This window comes from Salmo salar, chromosome ssa03 (genome assembly GCF_905237065.1).
Source record: "Salmo salar chromosome ssa03, Ssal_v3.1, whole genome shotgun sequence".
NCBI lineage: Eukaryota > Metazoa > Chordata > Actinopteri > Salmoniformes > Salmonidae > Salmo > Salmo salar.
This window is the reverse complement of record NC_059444.1, coordinates 87554405-87569368: the sequence shown is the minus strand read 5'-3', so window position 1 is coordinate 87569368 and position 14964 is coordinate 87554405. Positions and strand designations below refer to the sequence as shown.

Genomic DNA, 14964 nt, shown 5'->3' with positions numbered 1-14964 from the left:
GTCACCTTCTCACCAAGCTGCTTGGCGATGGTCTTGTAGCCCATTCCAACCTTGTGTAGGTCTACAATCTTGTCCCTGACATCCTTGGAGAGCTCTTTGATCTTGGCCATGGTGGAGAGTTTGGAATCTGATTGATTGATTGCTTCTGTGGACAGGTGTCTTGTTGATAGGTAACAAGCTGCGGTTAGGAGCACTCCCTTTAAGAGTGTGCTCCTAATCTCAGCTCATTACCTGTATAAAAGACACCTGGGAGCCAGAAATCTTTCTGATTGAGAGGGGTCAAATACTTATTTCCCTCATTAACCTGTTAGGGCTAGGGGGCAGCATTGACACGGCTGGATAAAAAACATACCCGATTTAATCTGGTTACCACTCCTACCCAGTAACTAAAATATGCATATACTTATTACATATGGATAGAAAACACCCTACATTTTCTAAAACTGTTTGAATGGTGTCTGTGAATATAACAGAACTCAAATGGCAGGTCAAAACCTGAGAGATTCCTTTACAGGAAGTGGCCTGTCTGACCATTTGTTGAACTTCTTTTCCATCTCTATCATTTACTAAGGATCTCTGCTCTAACGTGACACTTCCCACGTCGTCCATAGGCGCTCAGAGCCCGGGAAAAAACAGAATGTCGTCATTCCAGCCCCAGGCTGAAACACATTATCGCCTTTCTCAAGTGGCCGATCAAGGGACACTGGCTTATGCGCGTGACCCCGACCGCCCCCGCCTTTGGGATTTTTTTCCTCTGTTTGCCGAAAAGGAGATTCCCTGTCGGAATATTATCGCTTTTCTACGAGAAAAATGTCGTAAAAATTGATTTTAAACAGCGGTTGACATGCTTCGAAGTACGGTAATGGAATACTTAGAATTTTATTGTCACGAATTGCGCCATGCGCGTGACACTTCTTTACTATTTCGGATAGTGTCTGGAACGCATCGAACAAAACGCCGCTATTCGGATATAACGATGGATTATTTTGGACCAAACCAACATTTGTTATTGAAGTAGCAGTCCTGGGTGTGTATTCTGACGAAGACAACAAAAGGTAATGAAACTTTTATAATAGTAAATATGATTATGGTGAGTGCTAAACTTGCCGGGTGTCTAAATAGCGAGCCCGTGATGCCTGGGCTATGTACTTAGAATATTGCAAAATGTGCTTTCACCAAAAGCTATTTTAAAATCGGACATATCGAGTGCATAGAGGAGGTCTGTATCTATAATTCTTAAAATAATTGTTATGCTTTTTGTGAACGTTTATCGTGAGTAATTTAGTAAAATGTTAGCGAATTCCCCGGAAGTTTGCGGGGGGTATGCTAGTTCTGAACGTCACATGCTAATCTAAAAGCTGGTTTTTGATATAAATATGAACTTGATTGAACAAAACATGCATGTATTGTATAACATAATGTCCTAGGGTTGTCATCTGATGAAGATCATCAAAGGTGAGTGCTGCATTTAGCTGTCTTCTGGGTTTTGGTGACATTATATGCTGGCTTGAAAAATGGGTGTCTGATTATTTCTGGCTTGGTACTCTGCTGACATAATCTAATGTTTTGCTTTCGTTGTAAAGCCTTTTTGAAATCGGACAGTGTGGTTAGATTAACGAGAGTCTTGTCTTTAAATGGCTGTAAAATAGTCATATGTTTGAGAAATTGAAGTAATAGGATTTTTAAGGTTTTGAAAATCGCGCCACAGGATAGCAGTGGCTGTTACGTAGGTGGGACGAATTCGTCCCGCCTAGCCTAGAGAGGTTAAAATGCGAATCAATTTATAACATTTCTGACATGCGTTTTTCTGGATATTTGTGTTGTTATTCTGTCTCTCACTGTTCAAATAAACCTACCATTAAAATTATAGACTGATCCTTTCTTTATCAGTGGGCAAACGTACAAAATCAGCAGGGGCTTCAAATACTTTCTTCCCCCACTGTACACTACAAATCATCATCCAGGAACAGAGGACATAGCACTACAAATAATCATCCAGCAACAGAGGACATAGCACTACAAATCATCATCCAGCAACAGAGGATATACACTACAAATCATCATCCAGCAACAGAGGACATACACTACAAATCATCATCCAGCAACAGAGGACATGGCACCACAAATAATCATCCAGCAACAGAGGACATGGCACCACAAATCATCATCCAGCAACAGAGGACATATCACCACAAATCATCATCCAGCAACAGAGGACATACACTACAAATCATCATCCAGCAACAGAGGACATACACTACAAATCATCATCCAGCAACAGAGGACATAGCACAACAAATCATCATCCAGCAACAGAGGACATACACTACAAATCATCATCCAGCAACAGAGGACATAGCACTACAAATCATCATCCAGCAACAGAGGACATACACTACAATTCATCATCCAGCAACAGAGGACATAGCACTACAAATCATCATCCAGCAACAGAGGACTACAAATCATCATCCAGCAACAGAGGACATACACTACAAATCATCATCCAGCAACAGAGGACATACACTACAAATCATCCTCCAGCAACTGCCACAGCCTCAAGCCTATGTGGTCCTTAATGATATTATTCTGCCTCTATGGCTCTTGACTGCGCCTGGTTCCCAAATGTCACCCTATTCCCTAGCCCTATTGGCCCTGGTCAGAAGTAGTGCGCTCAATAAAGAATAGGGTGCCATTTGTGACGCATCGTGTGTGGGTGGCTGGGGTTTGCTGGTGAGCCCTGGGATTGACACATAAAGCAGCTCTGAGCTGGAGAAGTAAACAAATAAAATGGCTGCCGGCCCGGCTGGTCTCTCTCTCAGCACTGTCACCTCGGTAATGACGGAGAAACACCTCGCTCAGAGCCTTGGAGGCTCCGCCCCCCCAGGCCCACACCCTCTTCATCACCATTAACGCCTCGCTAACTGCCTTGCTATGCCATTCCACGCCAGAAGATATAAAAGTTGCATGCCGCCTTTGATAAACGAAACCTCCTTCTACACTTCAAATAGCAAGCTAGCACACACACCTATGCTGAATAACACGTTCACACATGTATACACACACACACACGGTTCACTCCCCTTCCTGTGTGTTGTGAGATCAAGGCGCAGTGCAACCTACGTAATTTCCTCTTCCTGTGCCTCTCTACCCTCTCATGACCCTGGAGTGAGTTCTATTCAGGGCGGGTCCTCAGGGTTAGGCCTTTTGAAAAGCCTCTGACATCACTTCACAGGAGAGAGAGGGAGAGAGAGAGCGAGAGAGAGAGAGAGAGAGAGAAAGAGAAAAAGAGTCGTAGGGACAATCATCTGGCTTTTTAGGAATGTTTTTGCCCTTTGTTGTACAGCTTTTTTACTTATTCCTCTTTTAAACCTGCCTCCCTTTTCTTTTTCCTATGTTTTTATAGACTTGCCTCCTGGATACACCTACCCTGCCATCGCCATGGGTTACAGGAGCGGCACATCCCCCCACCTTGTCCAATTGGCCGAGCCAGCCGACCTGGAGGCGGTCCAGGCGGAGCCTGCTGAGAATGCTCCCCAGCCTCTCTCCAGCCTGGGGGCGGAGCTAGAGTGTCAAGCCGTGGTGAGGCCCCTCCCACACCAGGAAGTGGAGGAGAAAGAGGAGGGGCAAAAGGAAGAGGAGGTGCAGAGAGAGGAGGTGGAAGCCGGAGTAGCAGCAGGCAGCTGTGGACCTCCAGATCAGGAGCATAGGGAGGAGCAGGAGGAGGAGGTGTCAGTGTGTCCTGCTGCGGAACTGTGTGAAACCGCCTCCTGTCCCATCCCCATCCCCCTCTCTGAGGAGGAGAACCACAGAGCTGACCCCACCTCCACCCTGGAGGAGCAGGAGGAGGAAAAGTGCAACGTGGAGAGAAGACAGCAGCAGGAGGTGGCAGGAGAACAGGAGGAGCCAGAGCAGGGCTCCATCATCATCGACTTGGACCCTCCCTGCCCTGCCCAGCCCCACCAGGAGGCACATACTGAGGTGGAAGAGGAGGGAGGAGAGGAGGAGCAGGAGGAGGAGAGTACTCCTAATGATGACAACCACTCAGTAGAGTTGGTGTGCCTCTCCCCCTCCTCTCCCTCTCCGTGCCCCAGCCAGTCTATCATCACCCTCTCCCCCTCCTCTCCCTCTCCGTGCCCCAGCCAGTCTATCATCACCCTCTCCCCCTCCCTGAAACCCATTGTGCCTAGTTACTGGAGCCTAGAGCTGCTGATCGCTGCAGCCTTCTGCGCTGACGTCCCTCCGTTTCCCATGCTGGCCTCCAGCACCCTCCAGCCCCAGGCCTGTGACACCCATCCCTGCCCCAGCCACCCCCACCACGGCATGGAGCTGCTCAGCGAGCTGGCTGACCTGGAGCTCCAACAGCACCGACACAACACAGGAGACAGCCAAGGTGAGAGAGATACAGACAGACAGACAGACATAAATGACAATCAGAAACCAATGAGGTCATTTCAACCAGCCGCTAGGGTGATGTCACTTAAAGCTGGAATCCTTCAGGTTTTTATTTAGTTATTAGGATCCCCATTAGCCGACGACATGGCGACAGCTAGTCTTACTGGGGTCCGACACATAACGAAAAAGACATTACAGATAAAATACTTGATAATCCTCCAAACTCTTTCCCCACCTGTGAGCCTCTGGTGTATCCTTCCAAGTCTCCCCCAGAGATCTCTCTCTACGAGCAGTAGCAGGCTTCCTAGAAGACTCCTCTAATGACATACCTCTGTTACAATACAGACCTCTGTTACAATACAGACCTATACCTCTGTTACAATACCGACCTAGACCTTGTTACAATACAGACCTAGACCTCTGTTACAATACAGACCTCTGTTACAATACAGACCTCTGTTATAATACAGAACTAGACCTCTGTTACAATACAGACCTAGACCTTGTTACAATACAGACATCTGTTACAATATAGACCTAGACCTCTGTTACAATACATACCTCTGTTACAATACAGACCTAGACCTCTGTTACAATACAGACCTCTGTTACAATACAGACCTAGACCTCTGTTACAATACATACCTCTGTTACAATACAGACCTAGACCTCTGTTACAATATATACCTCTGTTACAATACATACCTCTGTTACAATACAGACCTACACCTCTGTTACAATATATACCTCTGTTACAATACATACCTCTGTTACAATACAGACCTAGACCTCTGTTACAATACAGACCTAGACCTCTGTTACAATACAGACCTCTGTTACAATACAGACCTCTGTTACAATACAGACCTAGACCTCTGTTACAATACATACCTCTGTTGCAATACATACCTCTGTTACAATACAGACCTAGACCTCTGTTACAATATATACCTCTGTTACAATACAGACCTAGACCTTGTTACAATACAGACCTGGACCTCTGTTACAATATATACCTCTGTTACAATACAGACCTCTGTTACAATACAGACCTCTGTTACAATACAGAACTAGACCTCTGTTACAATACAGACCTAGACCTTGTTACAATACAGAACTCTGTTACAATATAGAACTAGACCTCTGTTACAATACAGACCTAGACCTCTGTTACAATACATACCTCTGTTACAATACATACCTCTGTTACAATACAGACCTAGACCTCTGTTACAATATATACCTCTGTTACAATACAGACCTCTGTTACAATACAGACCTAGACCTCTGTTACAATACAGACCTCTGTTACAATACAGACCTAGACCTCTGTTACAATACAGACCTCTGTTACAATACAGACCTAGACCTCTGTTACAATATATATCTCTGTTACAATACAGACCTAGACCTCTGTTACAATACAGACCTAGACCTCTGTTACAATATATACCTCTGATACAATACAGACCTAGACCTCTTTTACAATACAGACCTAGACCTTGTTACAATACAGACCTGGACCTCTGTTACAATATATACCTCTGTTACAATACAGACCTCTGTTACAATACAGACCTCTGTTACAATACAGAACTAGACCTCTGTTACAATATATACCTCTGTTACAATACAGACCTAGACCTCTGTTACAATACAGACCTAGACCTTGTTACAATACAGACCTGGACCTCTGTTACAATATATACCTCTGTTACAATACAGACCTCTGTTACAATAAAGACCTCTGTTACAATACAGAACTAGACCTCTGTTACAATACAGACCTAGACCTTGTTACAATACAGAACTCTGTTACAATATAGAACTAGACCTCTGTTACAATACATACCTCTGTTACAATACAGACCTAGACCTCTGTTGCAATACATACCTCTGTTACAATACATACCTCTGTTACAATACAGACCTAGACCTCTGTTACAATATATACCTCTGTTACAATACAGACCTAGACCTCTGTTACAATACAGACCTCTGTTACAATACAGACCTAGACCTCTGTTACAATACAGACCTCTGTTACAATACAGACCTAGACCTCTGTTACAATATATACCTCTGTTACAATACAGACCTAGACCTCTGTTACAATACAGACCTAGACCTCTGTTACAATACAGACCTAGACCTCTGTTACAATATATACCTCTGTTACAATACAGACCTAGACCTCTTTTACAATACAGACCTCTGTTACAATACAGACCTAGACCTCTGTTACAATACAGACCTAGACCTCTGTTACAATACAGACCTCTGTTACAATACAGACCTATACCTCTGTTACAATACAGACCTCTGTTACAATACATACCTAGACCTCTTTTACAATACAGACCTAGACCTCTGTTACAATACCTACCTAGACCTCTGTTACAATACAGACCTCTGTTACAATACATACCTAGACCTCTTTTACAATAGACCTAGACCTCTGTTACAATACATACCTCTGTTACAAAACAGACCTCTGTTACAATACATACCTCTGTTACAATACATACCTTTGTTACAATACAGAGCCCCTTTATAATACAGACCTTTGTTACAATACAGAGCCCTGTTACAATACAGACCTTTGTTACAATACAGACCTTTGTTACAATACAGAGCCCTGTTACTATACAGACCTTTGTTACAGTACAGACCTCTGCTACAATACTCTCTCTCTCTCTCTCTCTCTCTCTCTCTGTCTCTCTCTCTCCTGCTCTGCTCACCCTCTGCCTCTGTAAAATACACACACACACACTCACGTGCGCACATTCGTGTAAGTACACACACAAGTGTGTGGGTAATCACAAAAGCAGTGGATGTTGTTGGGACCCTGGAGCATTGCCTCAGTAATTACAACCCATTGTTTTAAAGTGCCTTTAAAAGCTTCCTCGGTTTCAAAGCGCCGCAGTCGCGTTTCGTTTTTTTTCCGTGTTCATGCAAAAGGATGTTTTGTGTTTACCCCATCTTCCTTATGTATTTAACTGGTCCCAAAAGATGGCGACTATAAAAAGGACATCATCAAGTGATTTTTAGAGTGTTGTTGTTTTGGCTGTGTGATGTCATCGCAGGCTCTGAGGAGTTGCTAAGACGGTCAGGTAGTACCACAGACCTACAGTACAGTACTGTAGATGTCTATACTGCGTGGTGAAACCCTGGACCAGACGGTCAGGTAGTACCACAGACCTACAGTACAGTACTGTAGATGTCTATACTGCGTGGTGAAACCCTGGACCAGACATTCAGGTAGTACCACAGACCTACAGTACAGTACTGTAGATGTCTATACTGCGTGGTGAAACCCTGGACCAGACGGTCAGGTAGTACCACAGACCTACAGTACAGTACTGTAGATGTCTATACTGCGTGGTGAAACCCTGGACCAGACGGTCAGGTAGTACCACAGACCTACAGTACAGTACTGTAGATGTCTATACTGCATGGTGAAACCCTGGACCAGACGGTCAGGTAGTACCACAGACCTACAGTACAGTACTGTAGATGTCTATACTGCGTGGTGAAACCCTGGACCAGACGGTCAGGTAGTACCACAGACCTACAGTACAGTACTGTAGATGTCTATACTGCATGGTGAAACCCTGGACCAGACGGTCAGGTAGTACCACAGGATACTGTGGAATTGGAATTAGAATTTGGTTTATTTTATTAATTTATTAGACTTGAAATGAAACTGACCCGAGCCCTGTTGGATAGACCTTATGTAGCATGTCAACTGCATGTCCATTGACTTTCAACAAGAAAGTATCTGCAGTCCATCTGCAGATGTTCAACGAACAAACATCAGTAGACTATCAGCATTACATCATCTCAACAGCATGTCTTCAGCCTTTCAGCAGCATCTCAACAGCATGTCTTCAGCCTTTCAGCAGCATCTCAACAGCATGTCTTCAGCCTTTCAGCAGCATCGCAACAGCATGTCTTCAGCCTTTCAGCAGCATCTCAACAGCATGTCTTCAGCCTTTCAGCAGCATCTCAACATTACATTTGTAGAGCATCTACAGATGAACTATCCAAGTAAAGTGTTACAGATAAAGGTGTGCTGCACAGGATCACACCCTAGATGGGATTCAAATAAAAATAAGATAAGAAAATAAAAATACTAGAATGACACGTAACATCTAACGCTGAATGACCATGTCTGTCATTATCACAGCTTGTTTTCCTTGACCGAGTCTGTGTTTCGGCCCACAGGAGAGGAGATGTTGATCTTTGACCTCCAGAGTCTTGCCACCCTGGCAGCAGCCCGTGCCTTGGAGCTGGGTGCCCAGGAGGGTAGCGGGGAGGGCGCCGGGCTGCACTACCCGGCCCGCAAGACCCTCAACCTGCGCAGGAAATGCAGCTGGACACCTCGCCACGAACCGGTAGAGTACAACTTATACTGTGTCCTGATGTTCTATGTACCATTAGAACAGAATGCTGTACATTCAACAAATACATTACAAGGAATTTTAAATGGTTAAGTGTACACTCTGATTTTAGACTGTTAGTTTAATAGCATGTATAAGCCTTTAAAAGCATTTATAATCATTTATGAAGCATTTCTAAACACTTAGATTTTTTTTTTGTTATTATTAATTGCTACCAAGACTTTCGTATCCATCATGATGTCATCATGCTTCTACATCTGCATTGCTTGCTCTTTGGGGTTTAAGGCTGGGTATCTGAAAGCACTTTGTGACAACTAATGATGGAAAAATGGCTTCATAAAATACACCTGATTGATTGATTAGTATTGTGAACATTCAGGCATGCCCGGCCAAGGGCACCATGGAGAGGATGGAGGGTCCGGAGTTGGCCATGCGGGTGAAGCTGGCAGAGCTCCAGAGGCGCTACAAAGAGAAACAGAGGGAGTTAGCCAAGCTACAGAGGAAGCATGACCACCAGTAAGATACAACATGTCCTTTACTATCATCCTATACATTATCCTTCACCATGTCCTTTACTATCCTCCTATACATTATCCTTCACCATGTAATTTACTATCCTCCTATACATTATCCTTCACCATGTCCTTTAATATCCTCCTATACATTATCCTTCACCATGTCCTTTACTATCCTCCTATACATTATCCTTCACCATGTCCTTTACTATCCTCCTATACATTATCCTCCACCATGTCCTTTACTATCCTCCTATACATTATCCTCCACCATGTCCTTTACTATCCTCCTATACATTATCCTTCAACATCTCCTTTACTATCCTCCTATACATTATCCTTCAACATCTCCTTTACTGTCCTCCTATACATTATCCTTCACCATGTCCTTTACTATCCTCCTATACATTATCCTTCAACATCTCCTTTACTATCCTCCTATACATTATCCTTCAACATCTCCTTTACTGTCCTCCTATACATTATCCTTCAGCATGTCCTTCACTATCCTCCCATACATTATCTCTATACATTACCTATCACCTCTTTGAAAATAAGTGTTTTAACTCTCATGTGATATCCTTTGGGATCAAATCCTTATCTTGATAAAACATTTAATGAAATCAAACTCTCCTTTACCCATGACTACCTCCTAGTCTCATGTTGTGATTCTTTCCTAGTCTCCTAATCGCTCCTTTAACTGATTTCTAAAAGCAGCCCACAAAACAAACTGAAGCCATGACAACACACTCCCTTTCTATCTCCTGAAGGATTCCCTCCTTCCTTCTCCAGTTTATCTGGTCCTGTGCTCACATACAGTATCTTAGTGTTCTCATGAGTGTGTGTGTGTCTACAGGAAGGAGGAAACACCTCGCAGCCCTGCTCGTAGAGGACCGGGGCGGCCCAGGAAACGTAAATCAACCCCCGCCGCTGGCCCAGGCTCCTCCTCTGAGACCCAGAGAAAAGTCAAGTGAGTGTGTGTGTTGTAAGGCTCATCTCCCTCTCTGCCTGGCCATAGCCTGAACACACTGATAAGCCTCTTACATATCACTGCAATCCAGGAGACTCATGCCATCAACAGGAAATGGGAGAACCCAGCTGACCCCTTCAAGGAAGTCTAGTTTAACCTAATCTTAACCTAATCAGCACAGAGACTAAATTGTATTACAGTTTAATCCACATCGGTGGTGTGTGTGTGTGTGTGTTTGTGTGGGCGCCTCCTTCCTTACCCTGTTTGAGCGTGTGGATGTTTTAAGTGTATGCATTCATTTCAAGATGTCATCTGTGTAGTGTGTGTGTGTAGTGTGTGTGTTCTGTACATGCATATGTATGGTTGTGTGTGTTGTGTCCGTCCACATACTGTCTGTGAGTGCCTCTGTGTGACTGCGTTCCATTGTATTCCTCAGGCCATGTGTCTCAGCCAGTTTCCGCCCAGCTAATTTAAAACCTGAATGGCATTACTGTGGGCCAGCTAGGTACCAGCAGGGCTGGTGGGAAAGAGAGGGGCCAGGAGGGCTGGGGGGCAGGAAAACCTCGGTAGAGCATGGGTGGAGGAGGCCTTGTGGTGCTGGAAAACCTTGGAAGAGCATGGGTGGAGGAGGCCTTGTGGTGCTGGAAAACCTTGGTAGAGCATGGGTGGAGGAGGCCTTGTGATGCTGGAAAACCTTGGTAGAGCATGGGTGGATGAGGCCTTGTTGTGCTGGAAAACCTTGGTAGAGCATGGGTGGAGGAGGCCTTGTGATGCTGGAAAACCTTGGTAGAGCATGGGTGGAGGAGGCCTTGTGATGCTGGAAAACCTTGGTAGAGCATGGGTGGAGGAGGCCTTGTGATGCTGGAAAACCTTGGTAGAGCATGGGTGGAGGAGGCCTTGTGATGCTGGAAAACCTTGGTAGAGCATGGGTGGAGGAGGCCTTGTGATGCTGGAAAACCTTGGTAGAGCATCGGTAGAGGAGGCCTAGTGGGGCTCATGTGAATTTCCTTTCTTTTTGGGCATCAGACCAATCCCGTCTTCTCAAGTAAAACATATTTTTTAGTTTTTAATAAATCAGTGGGTAGCTCATAATTGTTATCCAAATTCTGAAATAAAATATGAATAATACATGAATATTAATAATTAATCTGGATGTGGGTGTTATTGCTCATCCCAGGGAAACACAGAAACTAAAATGGTTCCCACAAACATCAGCCGCCCATATCTTTATTTTGCTATGTCGGTGTGTAAATGCTCATTGTTGGTATCCAGATTGGAGTGTGTGTGTGTGTGTGTGCGCCTGTGTGTGTGTGCATACATGTGTTTGTGTGCTTGTGTGTACATGTATACATCTGTGTGTGCATCCATGTGTGTGTGTGTTGCGTCTACTCACATGTGTGTACATCTGTGTGTGTGTGTGTGTGTGTGTGTGTGTGTCTCTGTGTTGTCAATTTTCAATTAGTGCTGTCATCAATGTCCATATGGAAGCCTTGGAGGGGCTTAGTGCCACCCCAGAGCAGCCAACAATTCTATTCCCTCCCTCCCATTTCTGGGCAGCGTTCCACAGTGCTCCCAGCTCTCCCACTGCGATGTCAACTCTACTGTCGTTCCGCCTGTGTACCCCTGCCCCCTTCCCTCACATTCTCCCCTCCAGTCCTCCCCCACCCCTCGCCCAGCCAGGGCCGCACAGGGACACTGATGCCCTGTGACAGTGACACCAGAAATTAAAGGGCGGTAGGCGGCAGGGCCTACAGCGAAGGGATGGATGGAGGGAGGGGGAGATGGAAGGATGGATGAAGGGATGGGAAGATGGAGGGAGGGTGGAGAGGGAGATGGAGGGGGGAGAGAGGGAGATGGAGGAGCATGACTGGCCTCCAGTTAGAGTAATGTCTCCATGACTGGCCTCCAGTTACAGTAATGTCTCATTGACTGGCCTCCAGTTACAGTAATGTCTCCATGACTGGCCTCCAGTTACAGTAATGTCTCCATGACTGACATCCAGTTACAGTAATGTCTCCATGACTGGCCTCCAGTTACAGTAATGTCTCCATGACTGACCTCCAGTTACAGTAATGTCTCCATGACTGGCCTCCAGTTACAGTAATGTCTCTATGACTGGTCTCCAGTTACAGTAATGTCTCCATGACTGGCCTCCAGTTACAGTAATGTCTCCATGACTGGCCTCCAGTTACAGTAATGTCTCCATGACTGACCTCCAGTTACAGTAATGTCTCCATGACTGGCCTCCAGTTACCGTAATGTCTCCATGACTGGCCTCCAGTTACAGTAATGTTTACATGACTGGCCTCCAGTTACAGTAATGTCTCCATTATTGGTCTCCAGTTACAGTAATGTCTCCATGACTGGTCTCCAGTTACAGTAATGTCTCCATGACTGGTCTCCAGTTACAGTAATGTCTCCATTATTGGTCTCCAGTTACAGTAATGTCTCCATGACTGGTCTCCAGTTACAGTAATGCCTCCATGACTGATCTCCAGTTAAAGTAATGCCTCCATGACTGGTCTCCAGTTACAGTAATGTCTCCATGACTGGTCTCCAGTTACAGTAATGTCTCCATGACTGGTTTCAAGTTACAGTAATGTCTCTATGACTGACCTCCAGTTACAGTAATGTCTCCATGACTGGTTTCAAGTTACAGTAATGTCTCAATGACTGGTTTCAAGTTACAGTAATGTCTCTATGACTGACCTCCAGTTACAGTAATGTCTCCATGACTGACCTCCAGTTACAGTAATGTCTCCATGACTGACCTCCAGTTACAGTAATGTCTCCATGACTGACCTCCAGTTACAGTAATGTCTCCATGACTGGCCTCCAGTTACAGTAATGTCTCCATGACTGGCCTCCAGTTACAGTAATGTCTCCATGACTGGCCTCCAGTTACAGTAATGTCTCCATGACTGGCCTCCAGTTACAGTAATGTCTCCATGACTGACCTCCAGTTACAGTAATGTCTCCATGACTGGCCTCCAGTTACCGTAACGTCTCCATGACTGACCTCCAGTTACAGTAATGTTTACATGACTGGCCTCCAGTTACAGTAATGTCTCCATTATTGGTCTCCAGTTACAGTAATGTCTCCATGACTGGTCTCCAGTTACAGTAATGTCTCCATGACTGGTCTCCAGTTACAGTAATGTCTCCATGACTGTTCTCCAGTTACAGTAATGTCTCCATTATTGGTCTCCAGTTACAGTAATGTCTCCATGACTGGTCTCCAGTTACAGTAATGCCTCCATGACTGACCTCCAGTTACAGTAATGTCTCCATGACAGGTTTCAAGTTACAGTAATGTCTCAATGACTGGTTTCAAGTTACAGTAATGTCTCTATGACTGACCTCCAGTTACAGTAATGTCTCCATGACTGACCTCCAGTTACAGTAATGTCTCCATGACTGACCTCCAGTTACAGTAATGTCTCCATGACTGGTTTCAAGTTACAGTAATGTCTCTATGACTGACCTCCAGTTACAGTAATGTCTCCATGACTGGTTTCAAGTTACAGTAATGTCTCTATGACTGACCTCCAGTTACAGTAATGTCTCCATGACTGACCTCCAGTTACAGTAATGTCTCCATGACTGGTCTCCAGTTACAGTAATGTTTCCATGACTGGTCTCCAGTTACAGTAATGTCTCCATGACTGACCTCCAGTTACAGTAATGTCTCCATGACTGGTCTCCAGTTACAGTAATGTCTCCATTATTGGTCTCCAGTTACAGTAATGTCTCCATGACTGGTCTCCAGTTACAGTAGTGTCTCCATGACTGGCCTCCAGTTACAGTAATGTCTCCATGACTGGCCTCCAGTTACAGTAAGGTCTCCATGACTGGTCTCCAGTTACAGTAATGTCTCAATGACTGGTTTCAAGTTACAGTAATGTCTCTATGACTGACCTCCAGTTACAGTAATGTCTCCATCACTGGTCTCCAGTTACAGTAATGTCTCCATGACTGACCTCCAGTTACAGTAATGTCTCCATGACTGACCTCCAGTTACAGTAATGTCTCCATGACTGGCCTCCAGTTACAGTAATGTCTCCATGACTGGCCTCCAGTTACAGTAATGTCTCCATGACTGACCTCCAGTTACAGTAATGTCTCCATGACTGGCCTCCAGTTACCGTAACGTCTCCATGACTGACCTCCAGTTACAGTAATGTTTACATGACTGGCCTCCAGTTACAGTAATGTCTCCATTATTGGTCTCCAGTTACAGTAATGTCTCCATGACTGGTCTCCAGTTACAGTAATGTCTCCATGACTGGTCTCCAGTTACAGTAATGTCTCCATGACTGGTCTCCAGTTACAGTAATGTCTCCATTATTGGTCTCCAGTTACAGTAATGTCTCCATGACAGGTCTCCAGTTACAGTAATGCCTCCATGACTGATCTCCAGTTAAAGTAATGCCTCCATGACTGGTCTCCAGTTACAGTAATGTCTCCATGACTGGTTTCAAGTTACAGTAATGTCTCTATGACTGACCTCCAGTTACAGTAATGTCTCCATGACTGACCTCCAGTTACAGTAATGTCTCCATGACTGACCTCCAGTTACAGTAATGTCTCCATGACTGACCTCCAGTTACAGTAATGTCTCCATGACTGGTTTCAAGTTACAGTAATGTCTCTATGACTGGCCTCCAGTTACAGTAAGGTC

General features: G+C 44.8%; 2 protein-coding genes across 4 annotated transcripts in view; both read left to right on the top strand.

Annotated features, from left to right (window-relative positions):
* The window catches only part of LOC106594543 (BAH and coiled-coil domain-containing protein 1-like), a 37569-nt gene extending 33898 nt beyond the window's left edge, over positions 1-3671 (top strand). For all 3 annotated transcript variants that reach the window (XM_045715699.1, XM_045715698.1, XM_045715697.1), the window contains exon 7: positions 3407-3671. In XM_045715699.1, the coding sequence (XP_045571655.1) occupies position 3407 (1 nt within the window). In that variant the 3' untranslated portion in view covers positions 3408-3671. The remainder of the gene's footprint in view (positions 1-3406) is intronic.
* The window catches only part of LOC106594801 (BAH and coiled-coil domain-containing protein 1), a 161974-nt gene continuing 150421 nt past the window's right edge, over positions 3412-14964 (top strand). The window contains exons 1-4 of the mRNA XM_045715696.1: positions 3412-4393; positions 8623-8792; positions 9178-9314; positions 10170-10283. Coding sequence (XP_045571652.1) covers positions 3442-4393; positions 8623-8792; positions 9178-9314; positions 10170-10283 — 1373 coding nt within the window. The 5' untranslated portion in view covers positions 3412-3441. The remainder of the gene's footprint in view (positions 4394-8622; positions 8793-9177; positions 9315-10169; positions 10284-14964) is intronic.